Below are 16,269 nucleotides of genomic sequence, written 5' to 3' on the forward strand. Positions count from 1 at the left end.
GTGTTTGTGCTTGTACAGATATTGATTAGATAACAATGCACATTTTTCTATGAGTGGCAGTCGGGCCAATGGGTAATGAAGACGAATAGCGGCTAAACCAAAATAAGCCATCTTGGCGTGCCCGGATGCCGGAAGTTCGTTGCAATCTGTCACAAAGAACGGTAATGGGTGGGTAACAATACCAAAAGCAATTGCGTCTCTCACGGCTGCCGATCCTCTCTCCATCTTCTCCTATTATTATCCTCTCGGTGGCCAGACACACACCGTGCGCTTAACCGAGCATGAAAAGCATGAAGGGAACGTGACAAACCGCGTCTGATCTATCTATTTACAAACCGATGGTGCAATCGGAAGAATGTGAAGATGAACACTTCATCTGACAGGAAGAATGGTGTAGATGCAAACAGCGTCGAGTCGCGGTCTTATGGCTGGCTGATCTCCACCCTAGAGAGATACTCAGCAACAGCTTAGTACTCCTTATCCGAAGTCCTCTCACGGGTGCAACTACAACCGTGATCCGGATCATTTCACGTGTATGCAGCGATAAGCAAAGATCGCCCTTGAGCCATCCATGGAAATCCCAGAAGTTGTGAATTCGCCCGACCGCCAGGCAGGCGCCCCCCCCCAGGCCCTGGACACTCCCGTTCCCCGAAAGCTGGGTCCGCAAGTCATGCTGGTTGGTTCGGAATCCGGAGTTTCAGCACAACTGCAATACCCAAAAGAGGATAGAGAGGTGAAATTATTAATCAGAATTAGCCTTCTAACTCTCGGGTGGAAACCGTTACCTCCAGCCTAGCGGATATGATAGGGGGTCGCATAAGCCGCCTAACAGTCTGATTCGGGTCCCCGGAGGTTCCCTGTGCACGCTAGGCAGATCATGGGAACTGAAAACCATGGCGAATCTTCTGTCTGTCATTGCAACAATGGAGATCGGGAACTCCGCGAGCGGGTCCCTGGAACTTTCGTTTACCGAAAGACTAGGTCTATTGCTTCACAGCATTGTGGACCCCCGTCTTACACACAGCCCAGGAGTTACTTATAGTTATATAACCTCCACTATCTGCTGACCCCCTAGTCCGTCTCCATCTCGCTGAAAATCGAAGGCTATCATATCACTCAACTTGGTGGACTGGCGCAGTTTCGAATTCATTATCAACACCTACTGCCTGGTTCTTCCCCAGAGCACCGCAGGGCTCAACGGTCGGTGCTTGCTTTTTAGTGCATGACAAAAGCAGCGTAAATCCGAAAATTAAGCCACCATGTCGTCGTTCGTCGCCACGACAAATCCCAACTCCTCCCGGGCACAGGCGGTGGTCAGCCATAACCTGCCAGAAATGCAGGGCAGCCCAGACTTGGACAATGCAGTCCATGGACCCCCCGGGAGCGCATACACTGAGAAGTCGGAGCAGAGAAGCGAAGATGACGAAACTTTGCAAGGGAAGGAGGACAAGATAGAAGCTCGGGTGGGCGACCTTGCTCGACAGCTCACGCGCCAATCAACTCGGTTTTCTACCAAAGGCACCCTCGATAATCCCTTTGCAGTCGACGATCCGGAATCGACGCTCAACCCTCATAGCCCCAACTTCAAGCCGAAAGACTGGATGAAGATGCTTCTCACCATCAGGTCTCGCGACCCCGAGCGTTACCCTGACCGTACAGCTGGTGTTGCTTTCAGGAATTTGAATGTTCATGGATTTGGGTCGCCGACTGACTACCAGAAAGACGTCCTGAATTCACTCCTCGAACTGGGCACACTGGCTCGTCGACTGGTCGGAATGAAGATGCAAAAGATCCAGATTCTTCGTGAATTCGACGGTTTGGTGAAAAGCGGGGAAATGGTTGTTGTGCTTGGAAGACCTGGTAGTGGTTGTTCCACGTTCCTCAAAACAATTGCCGGCGAGATGAACGGTATTGAAATGTCCGAAGACTCTGTGCTTAACTATCAGGGTATGTCTCTCGATCAGAACGTTATTCCTTGACCGCATGTCTGCTAACATTGGTTCTCAACCTGCAGGTATACCCGCAAAAGAGATGCAAAAGTCATTCCGGGGTGAAGCTATCTACAACGCCGAGACCGATGTCCACTTCCCTCAACTCTCCGTTGGTGATACATTGAAGTTTGCGGCCCTCGCAAGGGCCCCTAGGAATCGCCTTGAGGGCGTCAACCGGCACCAATATGCGGAGCATATGAGAGACGTGGTCATGGCCATGCTTGGACTTTCCCATACGATCAATACTCGGGTAGGAAATGACTTCATTCGCGGAGTCAGTGGTGGTGAGAGGAAGCGTGTCAGTATTGCCGAGGCAACCCTCAGTCAGGCACCACTCCAGTGCTGGGATAACAGCACCAGAGGTCTTGATAGCGCCAATGCCCTTGAATTCTGCAAGAACCTTAATCTCATGAGCAAGTACTCCGGAACCACTGCCTGTGTCGCTATCTATCAGGCGTCTCAGAGCGCATACGATGTGTTCGACAAGGTGACTGTACTCTACGAAGGACGGCAAATCTATTTCGGACGAACCACGGAGGCCAAGCAGTTCTTTGTGGATATGGGATTCGAGTGCCCAGAGCGTCAAACCACTGCCGACTTTCTCACATCTCTCACCAGCCCATCGGAGCGCTTGGTCCGCCCTGGCTTTGAGAACCGTGTCCCTCGTACTCCCGATGAATTTGCGGCAGCTTGGAAACAAAGCAGTGCCAGAGCCGCACTTCTCAGGGAAATTGAAGAGTTTGAGCAGCAGTACCCGATCCATGGCTCTTCCTATGATGCTTTCGTGGACGCCCGGAAGGCCATGCAGTCGACAAACCAACGCGTCAAATCTCCCTACACGATCTCGGTGTGGGAGCAGATTTCCCTGTGCACTGTTCGTGGATTTCAACGTCTCAAGGGAGACTCCAGTTTAACTGTCAGTGCCTTGATTGGTAACTTTATTATTGCCTTGATTGTGGCGTCGGTTTTCTACAACCTCCCGGATACAACGGCCAGCTTTTACTCCCGTGGAGCTCTGTTGTTTTATGCAGTTCTCTTGAATGCCTTCTCCAGTGCGCTCGAAATTTTGACACTCTATGCTCAACGTCCGATTGTCGAAAAGCAGGCAAGATATGCATTTTATCATCCTTTTACGGAAGCCGTGGCCTCCATGCTGTGCGATACACCTTATAAGCTGATCAACTCACTCACGTTCAACCTTCCCTTGTACTTTATGACGAACTTGCGTCGCACTGCTGGTGCCTGGTGGACATTTTGGATCTTTTCAGTTGTCACTACGTACACCATGTCCATGATCTTCAGAACTATGGCCGCCACCTCACGATCCCTCTCGCAAGCACTTGTGCCTGCGGCTCTCTTAATTCTGGGAATGGTCATTTACACAGGTTTTGTGATTCCCACTCGCAATATGCTTGGTTGGTCCCGTTGGATGAATTATATCAACCCGATCGCCTACTCCTTCGAAAGTTTCATGGTCAATGAGTTTTCTGGTCGCCAATTTACATGCTCCAGCATCGTTCCTTCTGGCGGTGGGTATGACTCCATATCCTTGGACTACAGGATTTGCTCCACAGTCGGTTCCACGGCCGGATCGGCGATCGTGGACGGAACTTCCTACCTGAAACAGAGTTTCGAATACACCAAAGGACATGAATGGCGCAACATCGGAATCTTGATTGCCTTCATGGTGTTCTTCTGCTTTGTCTACCTTGCTAGCACCGAATATATCTCCGAGGCAAAGTCTAAGGGTGAAGTCCTCTTGTTCCGCCGTGGCCACCAGCCAAAGCTTGGCGAAGCCGACATGGAATCTTCAGCTACCCCTGGCGGTGCCGTCACAGGCGACGCTCCCGCCCAGGGCTCGGAAGTTCGCATTCAGAAGCAAACGGCTATCTTCCATTGGCAAGATGTGTGTTACGACATCAAGATCAAGGGTGAACCTAGACGCATCTTGGATCATGTCGACGGCTGGGTGAAGCCCGGGACTTGCACCGCCCTGATGGGTGTGTCGGGAGCCGGTAAGACGACATTGCTTGATGTCCTGGCCACGCGTGTCACCATGGGTGTTGTTACGGGAGAGATGCTTGTCGATGGACGGCCACGCGACCAGTCCTTCCAACGCAAAACCGGATATGTACAACAGCAGGATCTGCATCTACCTACTTCTACCGTTCGCGAGGCTCTTCGATTCAGTGCTCTGCTGCGTCAGCCGGCTCATGTTAGCCGACAGGAGAAACTGGACTACGTTGAGGAGGTGATCAAACTCCTGGGCATGGAGCCTTACGCGGATGCGATCGTTGGTGTGCCCGGAGAGGGATTGAACGTGGAGCAACGCAAGCGATTGACGATTGGTGTCGAACTTGCTGCCAAGCCGCAGTTGTTGCTTTTCTTGGATGAACCTACTTCTGGTCTTGACAGTCAAACTTCATGGTCAATTCTCGACCTTATTGATACACTTACTAAACATGGACAAGCCATTCTTTGCACCATCCATCAGCCTTCTGCCATGTTGTTTCAGCGCTTTGATCGATTGCTCTTCTTGGCGCGTGGCGGAAAGACGATCTATTTCGGTGAAATTGGCGAGAATTCCAACACACTATCCAGCTACTTTGAACGCAACGGCGCCCATCCATTGGCCGAGGGAGAAAACCCGGCAGAGTGGATGCTTGACGTTATTGGAGCAGCACCAGGTTCTCACACAGATATAGATTGGCCAAAAGTATGGAGGGAAAGTCCCGAGCATACGAAAGTCAAGGAGCACCTTGCGGAACTGAAATCGACCCTCTCTACCAAACCCGAGGACAACTCCGACCCGGAAGCTTTCAAGGAATACGCAGCAGGATTTGGCGTCCAGCTTTATGAATGCTTGCTCCGGGTCTTTGCCCAATATTACCGCACTCCAAGCTACATCTGGTCGAAGACTATTCTCTGTGTTCTGTCCGCCCTCTACATTGGATTTTCGTTCTTCCACGCTCCCAACTCTATCCAGGGCATGCAGAACCAGATGTTCAGTGTGTTTATGTTGATGACTATCTTCGGTAACCTGTGCCAACAGATCATGCCACACTTTGTCACTCAAAGATCACTGTACGAAGTCCGAGAACGCCCATCCAAGACCTATTCCTGGCAGGCATTCATGACGGCCAATATATTCGTGGAACTCCCATGGAATACCCTGATGGCCGTTCTCATGTTCGTCTGTTGGTACTACCCGATCGGATTATATAACAACGCGAAGCCCACTGATTCCGTCAATGAACGGGCCGGTCTCATGTTCCTGCTTATTTGGGTCTTCCTTCTCTTTACGTCGACCTTCGCCCACATGGTGATTGCTGGAATCGAGCTAGCAGAGACAGGAGGTAATATCGCGACATTATTATTCTCCCTTTGCTTGATCTTCTGTGGTGTTCTTGCGACTCCATCCGACATGCCTGGATTCTGGATCTTCATGTACCGGGTGTCCCCGTTCACATACCTGGTATCTGCTATGCTCTCAACAGGCCTTTCCGGCACTACCGTGACATGCGAGGCCGTCGAGTATCTGTCATTTAACACGCCTGGAAACCAGACATGTCAGGCTTATATGTCGTCGTATATCAGCGCCAATGGGGGTTACCTGTTGAACCCATCGGCCACGTCAGACTGCCAATTCTGCACTATGAGCAGCACGGATACCTTCCTTGCTGAAGTGGTTAGTTACTTCTCGGATGCCTGGCGCAACTTCGGCTTGATGTGGGTGTATATCGCCTTCAACATTGTCGCGGCGGTGGGTATCTACTGGTTGGCTCGTGTGCCAAAGGGCAAGATGTCGGTTAAGTGATCTGTGTACGTCGTGTCATCCCAGCTGCGTGATGGCAGCTCGGGATTCCTTTTACCCTTCAACGTCATATATTTCCAATTACAATTTCTTTCAACTTCACTGTCCATTGTTTATTATACAATCTTCAGAAGATTGTCCATATTACTTTTCTCTTCGTGTCGCTCGTTTTCCAGCTGACTGTTCTGAGATGTACTTGGACACTCACTGCACACCCGGTTATTTGTTGATTTCGATTCTGTTCGTGCTGTATACTTTCTCTTTCTTCAACAGTTGTACAGATAGAGCTATACACTATTAGACTTAGACTGCAACAGCAATAATCAAATTTGGCTTACATTATCACCAGTTCCAATGCTTGGGTTGCATGAATTGATATTACAATGATAACACAACATCAGAATCCATAGTATGTAGTAGACATCGCCCAGAGTATCCATTAGACTACCTATCACATACACGAACCTTATCGCATTCTCCAAAACCACAAGACTTCTATTCGACAAGACAACATCTTCAATAGTTTCCCGATGCCGTCCGTCATGTCGGACGATAAGCATATTGCCGACCAGTAAGTCCCTTATAATAGTAGACTATCGCTTCCCATCCCATTATCAGTAACATCTATATTAATGATACCCTAGTTAAAAGAAATACTGACTATGTGTATTAGAAATAGGAGTTTACCACGGTCTACTATTAGCCTGAGGTATGAATGAACAATATAACAACCTCACCTAGGTTAGTAACCCGTCTTCCTCCCCCCTACGTGCAGCCCCAAAACATGCTGTATATTTGTATGAATTAACCCGAATGAGCGATCCAAAATCAATAAAGAAAGGCAACAGAACGAGAATGCATACTCCGGGCGCAAGGTAGCAGGGACGGGTATGCTTTGAATAATCTGAATCACGATGTTTATAATATGAAGATCGAGAGAATGGAGACGTATCTGGACGGGTAATACAATTATCTATGTATTACCCGTCCAGATACGTTACTCCAAGGCAACGGCGTTACCCGTTTGTCTCACTTTATCAATGAGTATCTAATAACGGAAAACAAGATTGAAACATGTGGCATTTTGTGGAGTACGAGGCTGACCGGAAAGTGATACATGGGGTTATGACCATCTATTCCATTCAGGGAAAGCAGGTTTCCTACTTGGGCCAGATCGCGAACCCTGGCACTTGTTGATCTTCTTCGGAGTCGAAGATTACTTCAACTGGTTCGACGGTTCTCATTGCCGACAGAACGGGCATATGCTATAAATGCCAGCCTGATGGAGTGTCCTGGTGCTAAGTAGGGTGCGATTCTTAGACCTCTTTCATGTAAATCAAGGAATCGTTCGTCGCCAGGAATACTGGATTGCAGATTGATTTGGTCATTGGCACCGTTGATCCTCCAAATGACTACTTTTGAAGAGAAAGTAAATTTGCTCCGTCAGTCGTCTGAGAATGGCAAGAAGCTACTACCATGGATTACACTAGGGGCTATCAATAGCGATGGTATGATACTAAGAAACTGCCATTGTCTATCCTCCCTCCTCCAATACGTGTTGCTTGCTAATATCGTACAACCAAGGTTCCTTGCACTATGCTAAGGCATTTGGAGAAAATTCATCAGATTCTACTGATACTGACGCCGTGCATTGGGTGCCAAGCTGGTGACTACCATTGCGGCAATGCAGTGTGTCGAGCGCGGTCTGCTAGATTTGGATGGGGATATCGCCAATGTGTTACCGGAGTGGGCAAGTCCTCAAATCCTGACGGGCTTCGATGTGAATGATAATCCTATCTTTCGGGCAGCTACCAAACCTGTTACTTTACGGTATCTCGCACTTTTCCTGATTTGAATGAATGTAGGATTCAGGTGTATTAATAGTTATAAGGTGCATGTTAACCCACTCCAGTGGTATGGGTTATTTATATATATTGGTGAATAAATGCTTAAGATTTGTTAACGTATACTTATGGCACAATTTCAGCGCCCTGAGATTATTGAGGAGATGTTCCAACCTCATCTGGAGAGTGGAACAACCGGAAGATTATTCGTTGGAGCCGCGCAATGCCATATGTAATGCTATCCCACATGACATACCGGTGGATTTTGGGATCGGTGGTCTGCTGAATAGAGCTAGGATCCCGCAGCGTCGAAAAGTAAATTCGCTCTCATGGTCAGGGAAACCAAATTGCTACTGGGTTGGTTATCCGCCACCTATAAGTAACCTGTCGTACTTGACTAACGTACGATAGTGGGTCGACATTAAGAGAGGGGTTGCTGGGATATATCTTTCCCAGCTTTTACAGACCGGAGATCAAAGTGCTATTGAACTACTGATTGAGACTGAAAGATGGGTATACTCGCGCTTAGATAATCTGGATTGCACAGCAAAGTAGGAAACAGCTTTAGGGTCTTTGAATACAGTGGGTTCGGAATTTAGTATGGCAAATCCAGAGAAGTGCTAATCCTTAGGAAGCTTTATCATGTAAATAGAATGTTCGGGTTAGAGATGAAAATTAATATCTTTATACATCCTAGACATATAAGCAATAATTAATAATTAATCTCATTTAATCCGCCATGACTTCAAATCACTTACTTGAAACAGAATTAGTTTCCTAATTTGCTTATCATATTCATATATTTTTAAGGCGACTCGGGGGTGTTCAGACACGTTGCAGAATGAAGAGGATTAGATTTTTATGATTGTTTTATTTTGCTATTTTATTCACTGTTTCTCATTTTTCCTACGTCAAGATCATTTCATAAACTGTAGTGGTTAGAATTGATTCATACATTTAATCTTGCTTGACTAGCATTAGCTTTAGAATCTCACGTGTTTGAGCTAATTCTGAGTCACGGTGTTTCTAAACCTAAATAACTTTTGTAGTTCCAGTCTGACACTGCCCCGCTAACTCCTGAACCTGTCGCGGGCGGGTGCCCAGCACACTTCATTCGTGGTCGTTCTCAAACATACCAAGCATTTGGAGGGCATCCATTCTTGGCGGCTTTACCCTTTTAAGGCGTCGGCATGTTACTCTATTTTTGTAATCCTGAGCGATGGTTGCTCGCAAGTAACACCTGGCCTAGGACTGGGATTGTAATGTGGCACGGTCACAACTCATTCCTGTAGACCAACGCACCTGTAATTATACCAAGAGTGCCAAATATGCGTTTCATGGACATGTAACACTTCACTTTTACCCACTTACATAGAGTAGAATATGCCATCCATGGGCCTTAGCTGGATCTAAGACAGCGGCAACAACCTTGTCAGGATTTGATGAACTACGAGTGGGTCACGAAATCAGCCTCGCCGTCTTCTTTACTGCTTCGGGCAGTTGAAAGTAGAAGTATTTCTGTAATCCAATCAAACAGATTCTATGAATATTAGAGTATCACTTGTCTCATACCTTTTGACGGATGTCCTTTTCTCCGTGGATTCACCGAGAATGAAGCCCGTTTATGATGCACATACTAAAGGCCTTGGCCTTCTTAATCTATTATAAGCTAATCGGAGTGAGTTGGCAATCGGCGATGGGTTGGATGGCCCACCTCACAACTGCAGGTATGGAGGAAATAACGCGGCCATGAAGACGAAAATGAAACATGGGGTTGGGGTTTATTTTTTTGAGCTGGAGCACGTCAAAGCATCCGGTAGGTAGTTTAGTCAATGAAAACCGGTGTCAGAACCCTAGCATGGCAGGACTGTCTGCCAGGGTCCAAAAACGCGCAAGGACCATAAAGCGAGGCACTAGTCTCTTTAAGACGCAATCCAGATACGGGGCACAAGCAAACCCATACGATGCTGCTCAGGCAGCCACAATATTAGTCAAAGATGGCTGTGTATATCCACTTTGGCAATATGGCCCCTGCTCCAGACTATCATTTACGGGTCCTAAGTGGCCAGTGCTCAGCTGAGAGAGAGCCCTATCTTCCGTATTCGTATTTGACCTCAGCAGGATGTTACTTTGGTGCACCCTGAAACAAAGAAGATCCAGGAGAACAACATAAACGGCGCAAAGTATATACAGAGCCCTGGAAACAAAAAAGAAAATGAAATAGGGGCGACTGCTGTGCTGTGTCATTTAAGAGGACGTGCTCCAAGAGGACTGGATGTAGCTTTTCTTGCTCTACAATGCTCATTCCAAGAATCTTAACAACTACAAACATCATCACACCTGCAAGCACATAATGGCGATGCTTAATGTGGTCCTTTCTGCTTCTTACCTCTATATATTTGGTACTATATTCTTTGACATTGTTCACTTTCTCCTACACAAATGGTCGAGATCTCGCTGGCGAATCCTCCGCTTTCTTTCTCGCTGTCACCAGTATCATCACCTCTACTACCCCCGATCTCTTCAATTTAATCAGCGATACGTCAAACCAAATGCCTTGATTGCTCTTCCTCTCGAGCTAATATGTCAGTTGCTCGGAAGCATCATCGGCTGGATCCTTGCTACCATCCTGAATTGTTATATTAAACGTCTCGATTCGAAGGCCCTTTCTATCGTCCTCGTCGTACAAACCGTTCGCTCTCTTTTTGTTATCATTAGTAACGGCCAGGACTCCAATCATATCGCACTTGACAAAGTACCCAAAGATCATAGCTGGGCATTTGTGGGACCGGAGTACCATTCCTTGCACCATATCTACCCAGATCGTTATATGGGGTCTATGGTGAAGCTATTCGACTGGGTTGCGGGTACTGCATACTCGCTGAAAAACAAGACGGTGGTCATGACGGGTGGATCGGGGGCATTTGGACAAGCGATGGAGAAGCAAGTACGCGCCGAAGGTGTCAAAAGCATACACAACCTGCAGTTCGGCAAAGACTGGAACAACGAAGACTTCTCGCGTGTCGGCCCAATCCTTCAAGAGGCAGACATCATCATTCTCGCCCATGGAACCAAGGGTCCAGAGGCCATGGACTCAAACTGCATTTCATCAGTTCGTTTAATTGAGCTTTTCATGCAACAAAAGTCCGCACAGTCTCAGAGAACCAAGGTTCTACCTGAAATCTGGTACGTTGGCAGCGAAGCAGAGCTTCATTCTGCCTGGGGTGTGCCTGAGATGGTACGATACACCGCGTCAAAGAGAGCATTCTTACCCTACGCTCGTGCTCTGTACAAGTCAGACAAGGTAATATATCGACATATCGTCCCTGCAGCATTCAATTCTCGCATGGGAATTGCGATTGTGTCGGCTGACTGGGCTGCGCGGTGCACAATGTCGTGGATCAGACGGGGAGCTCATTATATCCCAGTCACATATACGGGGCTTGCATATCTGAACTTTTTCAAGTTTTTGTTTGGGCCCTCGGCAGATCCGACATGGGTAAATAAGATAGGAGAATCCTAGGAGGTTGCATTTGTGGTTGGTGTATACGTTACCATTTCCTTTTGTCACTTCTCTCTGTATGTAAGCGAGCTCTAAGGCTTTCGGCGCATAGAAATGCTAGATGCGTCATAAAAAGTGTGTATAATTGACATCAGAATGTTCTCTAGACCAGTATGGCCGATCCAGGTCTACTCATGCCCCCCCCCCTCCCCCGTCTGACCACTTAATGCTTGTTCCGCCAACCACACCAATGAAAAGAAACGCGGTTTCACACACAGTCCATCATCCATTCAAACAAAAAGCAGAAAATGGAAACAAAAACATACAACAGAAGGGATTCGCTGGTGGTCACCCACCCAACTACTAACCTCCCGGCGTGTGGCTTAAGTACGGCTGAGCGGACGGGAAGCCCTGTTTTCCACACCCTGTGGTCGTATGTACTTGATTGATCCATAGCAACAGCCAAGTACGGCTGAGAATGAGTAATTTTCTCTAGTGATGCGATTCTGTCCATGCAACATCGTACTCCGAGCGCCTCTGTCAGGCACAAATGTGCAGGTTGGCAGTCATCGTGGCCGCAAGGCAGGAAGACACCCCAGCTTCTGTAATCAGAAGCAGCCAGTCAAATTCCGACGATAAGATTAGCCTGGGGGAAAGGCGCAATCCGGAGCCGCGCTTAAGACTAACTCGCTGCTGCGCCTTCTCCATATAGGGCATAGTTGCATGCGCCGGCGTATATAAAACAATCGAACCTGCCACTACCGACTGGCCCCCGAATAGCACCTTGTTTTTTTTCTTTCACCACCTGTACTGCCCATACTATATCCACAGAATGCCAACAGAAGCTTTCCACCACCTCAGTCATGCTCAATTTACAATCGCAATTATATGCCCGCTTCCCCTGGAGGCAGAAGTGGCGATACCGCTGTTTGACACGGTCTACGATAGAACTGTCTATGAAAAATACGGTCCTGTATGAAACGACCCCAATCACTATACGCTGGGCCGCATTGGGTGTTACAATGTGGTTCTGGCCCACATGGGTGGTTGTGGGAAAGCCGAATCGTCCAGCGTGGCCAGTAATATCAAACAAAGCTACCCGGGCATCGAACTGGCCCTTCTAATAGGGATCTGTGGAGGAGTGCCTTACAGGACGGACGTGGGTCCAACACAACGCAGGAGAGATGTTTTCCTCGGCGATGTGATAATTAGCAGCGCGATTATTCAATATAATTTGGGGAATAGACTCCCGCACCGATTTGTGCGCAAGAATACGTTAGAGTCCAATCTAGGGCGAGCGAGTCTGCAGATCCTCATTCATGACCTGCTTAGAGTCGCGTCATGGCGACCTCTCCAAAGACCAACAGGGGCATCTTCAGACTATACAAGGTAGCAAGGATGTGCCATATCCTGGTATCAAAAGCGATATCCTATTTAAAGCTGAATACAAGCATCGCGTACGCTGTCTGTGTATGAGTGATGCCAGCGGGGACCCAAGTGTCGTGGACCGCCGTCGTGTGCACTCTGATGGGACTCCGTATATCCATATTGGCCGGCTTGCCTCTGGAGATACTGTGATGTGCTCTGCCAAGGATCGAGACAGAATTTCTAAGCGCGAGGAAGTTCTTGGTTTTGAGATGAAAGGGGCTGGCGTATGGGACAATATCCCTTGCATCCTGATCAAAGGAGTAAGCGACTACGCTGATAGCCATAAGAATGATACTTGGCAATACTACGCAGCTGCGAGTGCAGCGGCTTGCATGCGTGCTCTCCTGGATCAGAATCCCATTTCAAATGCGACATCATCAGCGGGCCTGGCCCAGGGTATGTAAGCAACTTTTGTGTTCATAGCTTCCACTAGGTTCTTTTAGCTGTGTACTTTACTGAGCGTCAAATGATTTCCTGGCAGATATAATTACCTCCCAGTTAAATCCGCGAAAAAGACCCGCAGAGACTTTTGAAGACTCCAGTAACGAACGAGAAAAGGCGTGCCTTGATCTGTTAACCTTTCCCCATGCCCAGTATCGCCTGGACGAGATTATGGATCCCCTTGATACGACATGCACTTGGGTATTAGAACGACCAGAATATAAGACATGGATGAGCGGGGAGGATTTGAAAAGTCACGGAGGATTTTTTTGGATTGAAGGGAAGCCCGGAGCCGGAAAGTCGACGCTCATGAAACACCTTCTTTCAAAGGCAAAGCAAAATGCGAAAGACACAATAATCTCCTCTTTCTTTTTCCATGCCCAAGGGGTGGACTTGGAGAGGTTCACTGTGGGTATGTATCGCTCACTCTTGCATCAGCTTCTCTCGTCTACTGCCGTTCCATCGAGTGCCAAGCAGCCCTACTTTAGCTTTGCAGCGAAGATGCTAAGTCAAGATGACGGCATAAATTGGACAATCCGAGACTTGAAACATCAGCTGTTATCGCTCATCCGATTGCTGAATAACCGCTACGTGTTCTTCTTCATTGATGCTCTGGACGAATGCGATCAAGTCGAGATGGAGGACATGATACCGTTCCTCGAGCACTTGGGGCACTCTTTGAATGCATGCGATGTCCATTTGAGAATCTGTCTGGCCAGCAGACACTATCCACAACTCAATATTGAACGTGGCATTGAGTGGGTCTTGGAGTACCAGCAGGAGCATCAAGGCGACATGCGGAAGTACGTTGAGACGAAATTGAGAGGGGGCAAGTCAAAAATGCTCCAAGAGATTAGAGAAGAAGTGTGCGCTCGAGCATCCGGTGTATTTCTCTGGGTTATACTTGTAGTTCGGTCGCTAAACGATGCGTTCGCCAAGGGCCAAATCCACGCCGTACGTCAACGGCTGGATGAAATCCCAGACGGGCTTGATGAGCTTTTCACCGATATGCTGACCAGAGACACTGATGAAATTGATGACCTTATCTTTTGTCTTCGACTCATCTTGTTTGCACAATGCCCACTGTCCAAGGATGAGATCTACTTCGCGGTGATGTTTACCAAAAACGGCTTGATCAAAAGAGAAGGCGAATGGCACATTGATCCGCATATTGAGAACTTCATCCTCAACGTCTCCAAAGGCCTCGTGGAGATTACCCGCACCAAAGCTCGCATAGTACATTTCATTCACGAGTCAGTGCGAGATTTCCTACTACGACGGGACGGTTTTAGCAAACTCCAGGCTGGTTCAAGCGCGAACACAATCGGGAACGCCCATAACGAGCTTGCACAAATCTGCTTCCGATACATCTGTCAAATCAAGTTCATGGCCGTAAGCGAGATTCCAAACCGCTATGTATGGCCACCCATAGCCAAGGACAAGAATTCAGAATCAGAAACCCCATTCCTCAATTATGCTATCCATAGCCTCCTGCCTCACAGCAATGCGGCTGAGGCTGGAGGCACTTCGCAAGCTGCCTTCCTGCAAGCGTTCTCTTTGTCATTCCAGGACTTCATGTACATCCGAAATGCCCTTACACAATGTCTCATTCGCCGATATGGAGCCGAGGTCACGCCTCTATACGTTCTAGCAGAATTGAACTTGGACCACCTCATCCGCCTGGAACTTCTACGTACGCCACAGATGTGGAAGCAAATGGGAAGGTATCACAGCCCAATGGGTGCGGCTGTCTACATGGGTAACACACTCGCAATCAGGGCCTTACTTGGTTGCAATACGAGTTCAGATGCCTCTGTCGACAACTCCTTGCTTGAGGCTGGGGTTATTGATCGAATGAAACAATATGTGGTCAACAGCAAGCGAATCCAAATGAAAAGACATTCTATGGCTTTGTGTCTGGTGGAGTACGCTATCAAAGGTGGTCATGTAGCCATATTGAATATCTCTACCTCACTGGCAAAATCGATCTGAACCATAAGCTCAACTGTCGTTCGCTACCGCTTATCTATGCGATTAAGTGTTCCAAGGCAGAAATCGTGGAATTTCTGCTCAGCTTTGTTAGAGTCACTATTGCCAGCCCCACAAACGCTTTGCATATTGCGATCACTCGAGGTAAAAGGGATGTTTGCAGTGTCCTACTTTCCTCCCCATACAGTCTTCGTTGGTTGGACTCCTACGGGGGAGTTGCCATCCACTGGGCAGTAACTGGAAACAATGGGTCTACAATGAGAAAGCTCCTTGAGCTTGGTTGCGACGTAACGCTACGCGATGGAAGGGGTCGAGATGCTTTGTCACATGCCGCCGAACAAGGCAAAATTGAGATGATGAAGATCCTTATTGAGAGCGGGGTTGTCGATATAGATGGGAAGGACGGTCAGGGAAGGACGGCTTTCTCATGGGCCGCAGGACCAAACAGTGAAACGCTCAATCGTTCGCCTGACCCCAAAAAATGTTGGGATCAATTGCAAAAAGAAGCCATGTATGTGCTACTCAGCACGGGACGTGTTGATGTGAACTCCAGAGACAAACATCAATGGACGCCCTTGTTATGGGCCGTTCAGACAAATAAGCCAGTGGCAGTGGACATTCTTCTTGAGGCCTCAGGAACTGAGGTTGACTGTAGAAGTGTGACAGGAAAATTTCCACTTACGGTAGCCGCAATGTGTGGACATGAAGCCATGCTATGTAAGCCCCTGCAGTCGGGTCGTGTGGATGTCAATTCTCAGGATATTTTCGGGAGAACACCCTTATCTTGGGCTGTTTACCTATGTGGTATGTCTCCACGGCCTTCTGGACAAGACCTTCCGTCAAAGTTCAGCAGGAAATGGCAGTACATGATAGACGGAATATCCCCGCATCGTGCAGTTCCGTTGCTGCTGGGTTGCCCGATAATAGATGCCAGCATTCCGGATTCCTTTGGCCATCCAGCCTGGTGGTGGGCCCAAGCTTGGTGGATCGATGCTCCCGCAGTCTGGGAATTGGAGGAAGAGAAAGGCAGAAAAGTCATGCAGTTGCTCATAGATCATCTGTCGACAAAGAACAAGTTCAATAATTATGCGGTTCTGCCACTTGATAGGGAAACATTGAAGCGCGAAATCCAGGTTGTTGCAGCGTCCTATACACCATATGATTATTGAAGGCGCCAGTGAGACATCTGACCCATTGATGTTTTTTTCAACAGTTCATCTATAGACAAGATCCATCTGTAAAGGCGCTCATGGTGCACTC

General features: G+C 48.0%; 4 protein-coding genes across 4 annotated transcripts; all 4 read left to right on the top strand.

Moving 5' to 3' along the window:
• Window positions 1–1,259: 1,259 nt before the first annotated feature.
• BO83DRAFT_362585 (pleiotropic drug resistance family ABC transporter) lies at window positions 1,260–5,910 on the top strand (the record flags this gene model as incomplete). Its single annotated transcript, XM_025529521.1, has 2 exons — window positions 1,260–1,947; window positions 2,015–5,910. 2 exons carry the CDS (start codon window positions 1,260–1,262, stop codon window positions 5,806–5,808), a joined length of 4,482 nt encoding a protein of 1,493 aa, XP_025387208.1. The 3' UTR covers window positions 5,809–5,910.
• Window positions 5,911–10,002: 4,092 nt separating this feature from the next.
• On the top strand, window positions 10,003–11,172 carry BO83DRAFT_446700 (uncharacterized protein; the record flags this gene model as incomplete). The annotated part of the gene is made up of 1 exon (XM_025536610.1): window positions 10,003–11,172. The coding sequence occupies one exon, from the start codon at window positions 10,003–10,005 to the stop codon at window positions 11,170–11,172; it is 1,170 nt and encodes a 389-aa protein (XP_025387209.1).
• An 811-nt stretch (window positions 11,173–11,983) lies between these two features.
• BO83DRAFT_446705 (uncharacterized protein) lies at window positions 11,984–13,234 on the top strand. Its single transcript, XM_025536611.1, has one exon. It carries the CDS (start codon window positions 12,471–12,473, stop codon window positions 12,981–12,983), a length of 513 nt encoding a protein of 170 aa, XP_025387210.1. The 5' UTR covers window positions 11,984–12,470; the 3' UTR covers window positions 12,984–13,234.
• A 95-nt stretch (window positions 13,235–13,329) lies between these two features.
• Window positions 13,330–16,238, top strand: BO83DRAFT_446718 (ankyrin repeat domain-containing protein; the record flags this gene model as incomplete). The annotated part of the gene is made up of 4 exons (XM_025536612.1): window positions 13,330–13,428; window positions 13,459–14,945; window positions 14,972–15,755; window positions 15,855–16,238. The coding sequence occupies 4 exons, from the start codon at window positions 13,330–13,332 to the stop codon at window positions 16,176–16,178; spliced, it is 2,694 nt and encodes an 897-aa protein (XP_025387211.1). The 3' UTR covers window positions 16,179–16,238.
• Window positions 16,239–16,269: the final 31 nt, after the last annotated feature.

This window comes from Aspergillus eucalypticola (genome assembly GCF_003184535.1).
Source record: "Aspergillus eucalypticola CBS 122712 chromosome Unknown BO83scaffold_15, whole genome shotgun sequence".
NCBI classification, from domain to species: domain Eukaryota; kingdom Fungi; phylum Ascomycota; class Eurotiomycetes; order Eurotiales; family Aspergillaceae; genus Aspergillus; species Aspergillus eucalypticola.

Bases quoted from the DNA above. Each gene is read 5' to 3' on its own strand.
- BO83DRAFT_446705 (XM_025536611.1), top strand. From the start codon at position 12,471: ATGACCTGCTTAGAGTCGCGTCATGGCGACCTCTCCAAAGACCAACAG.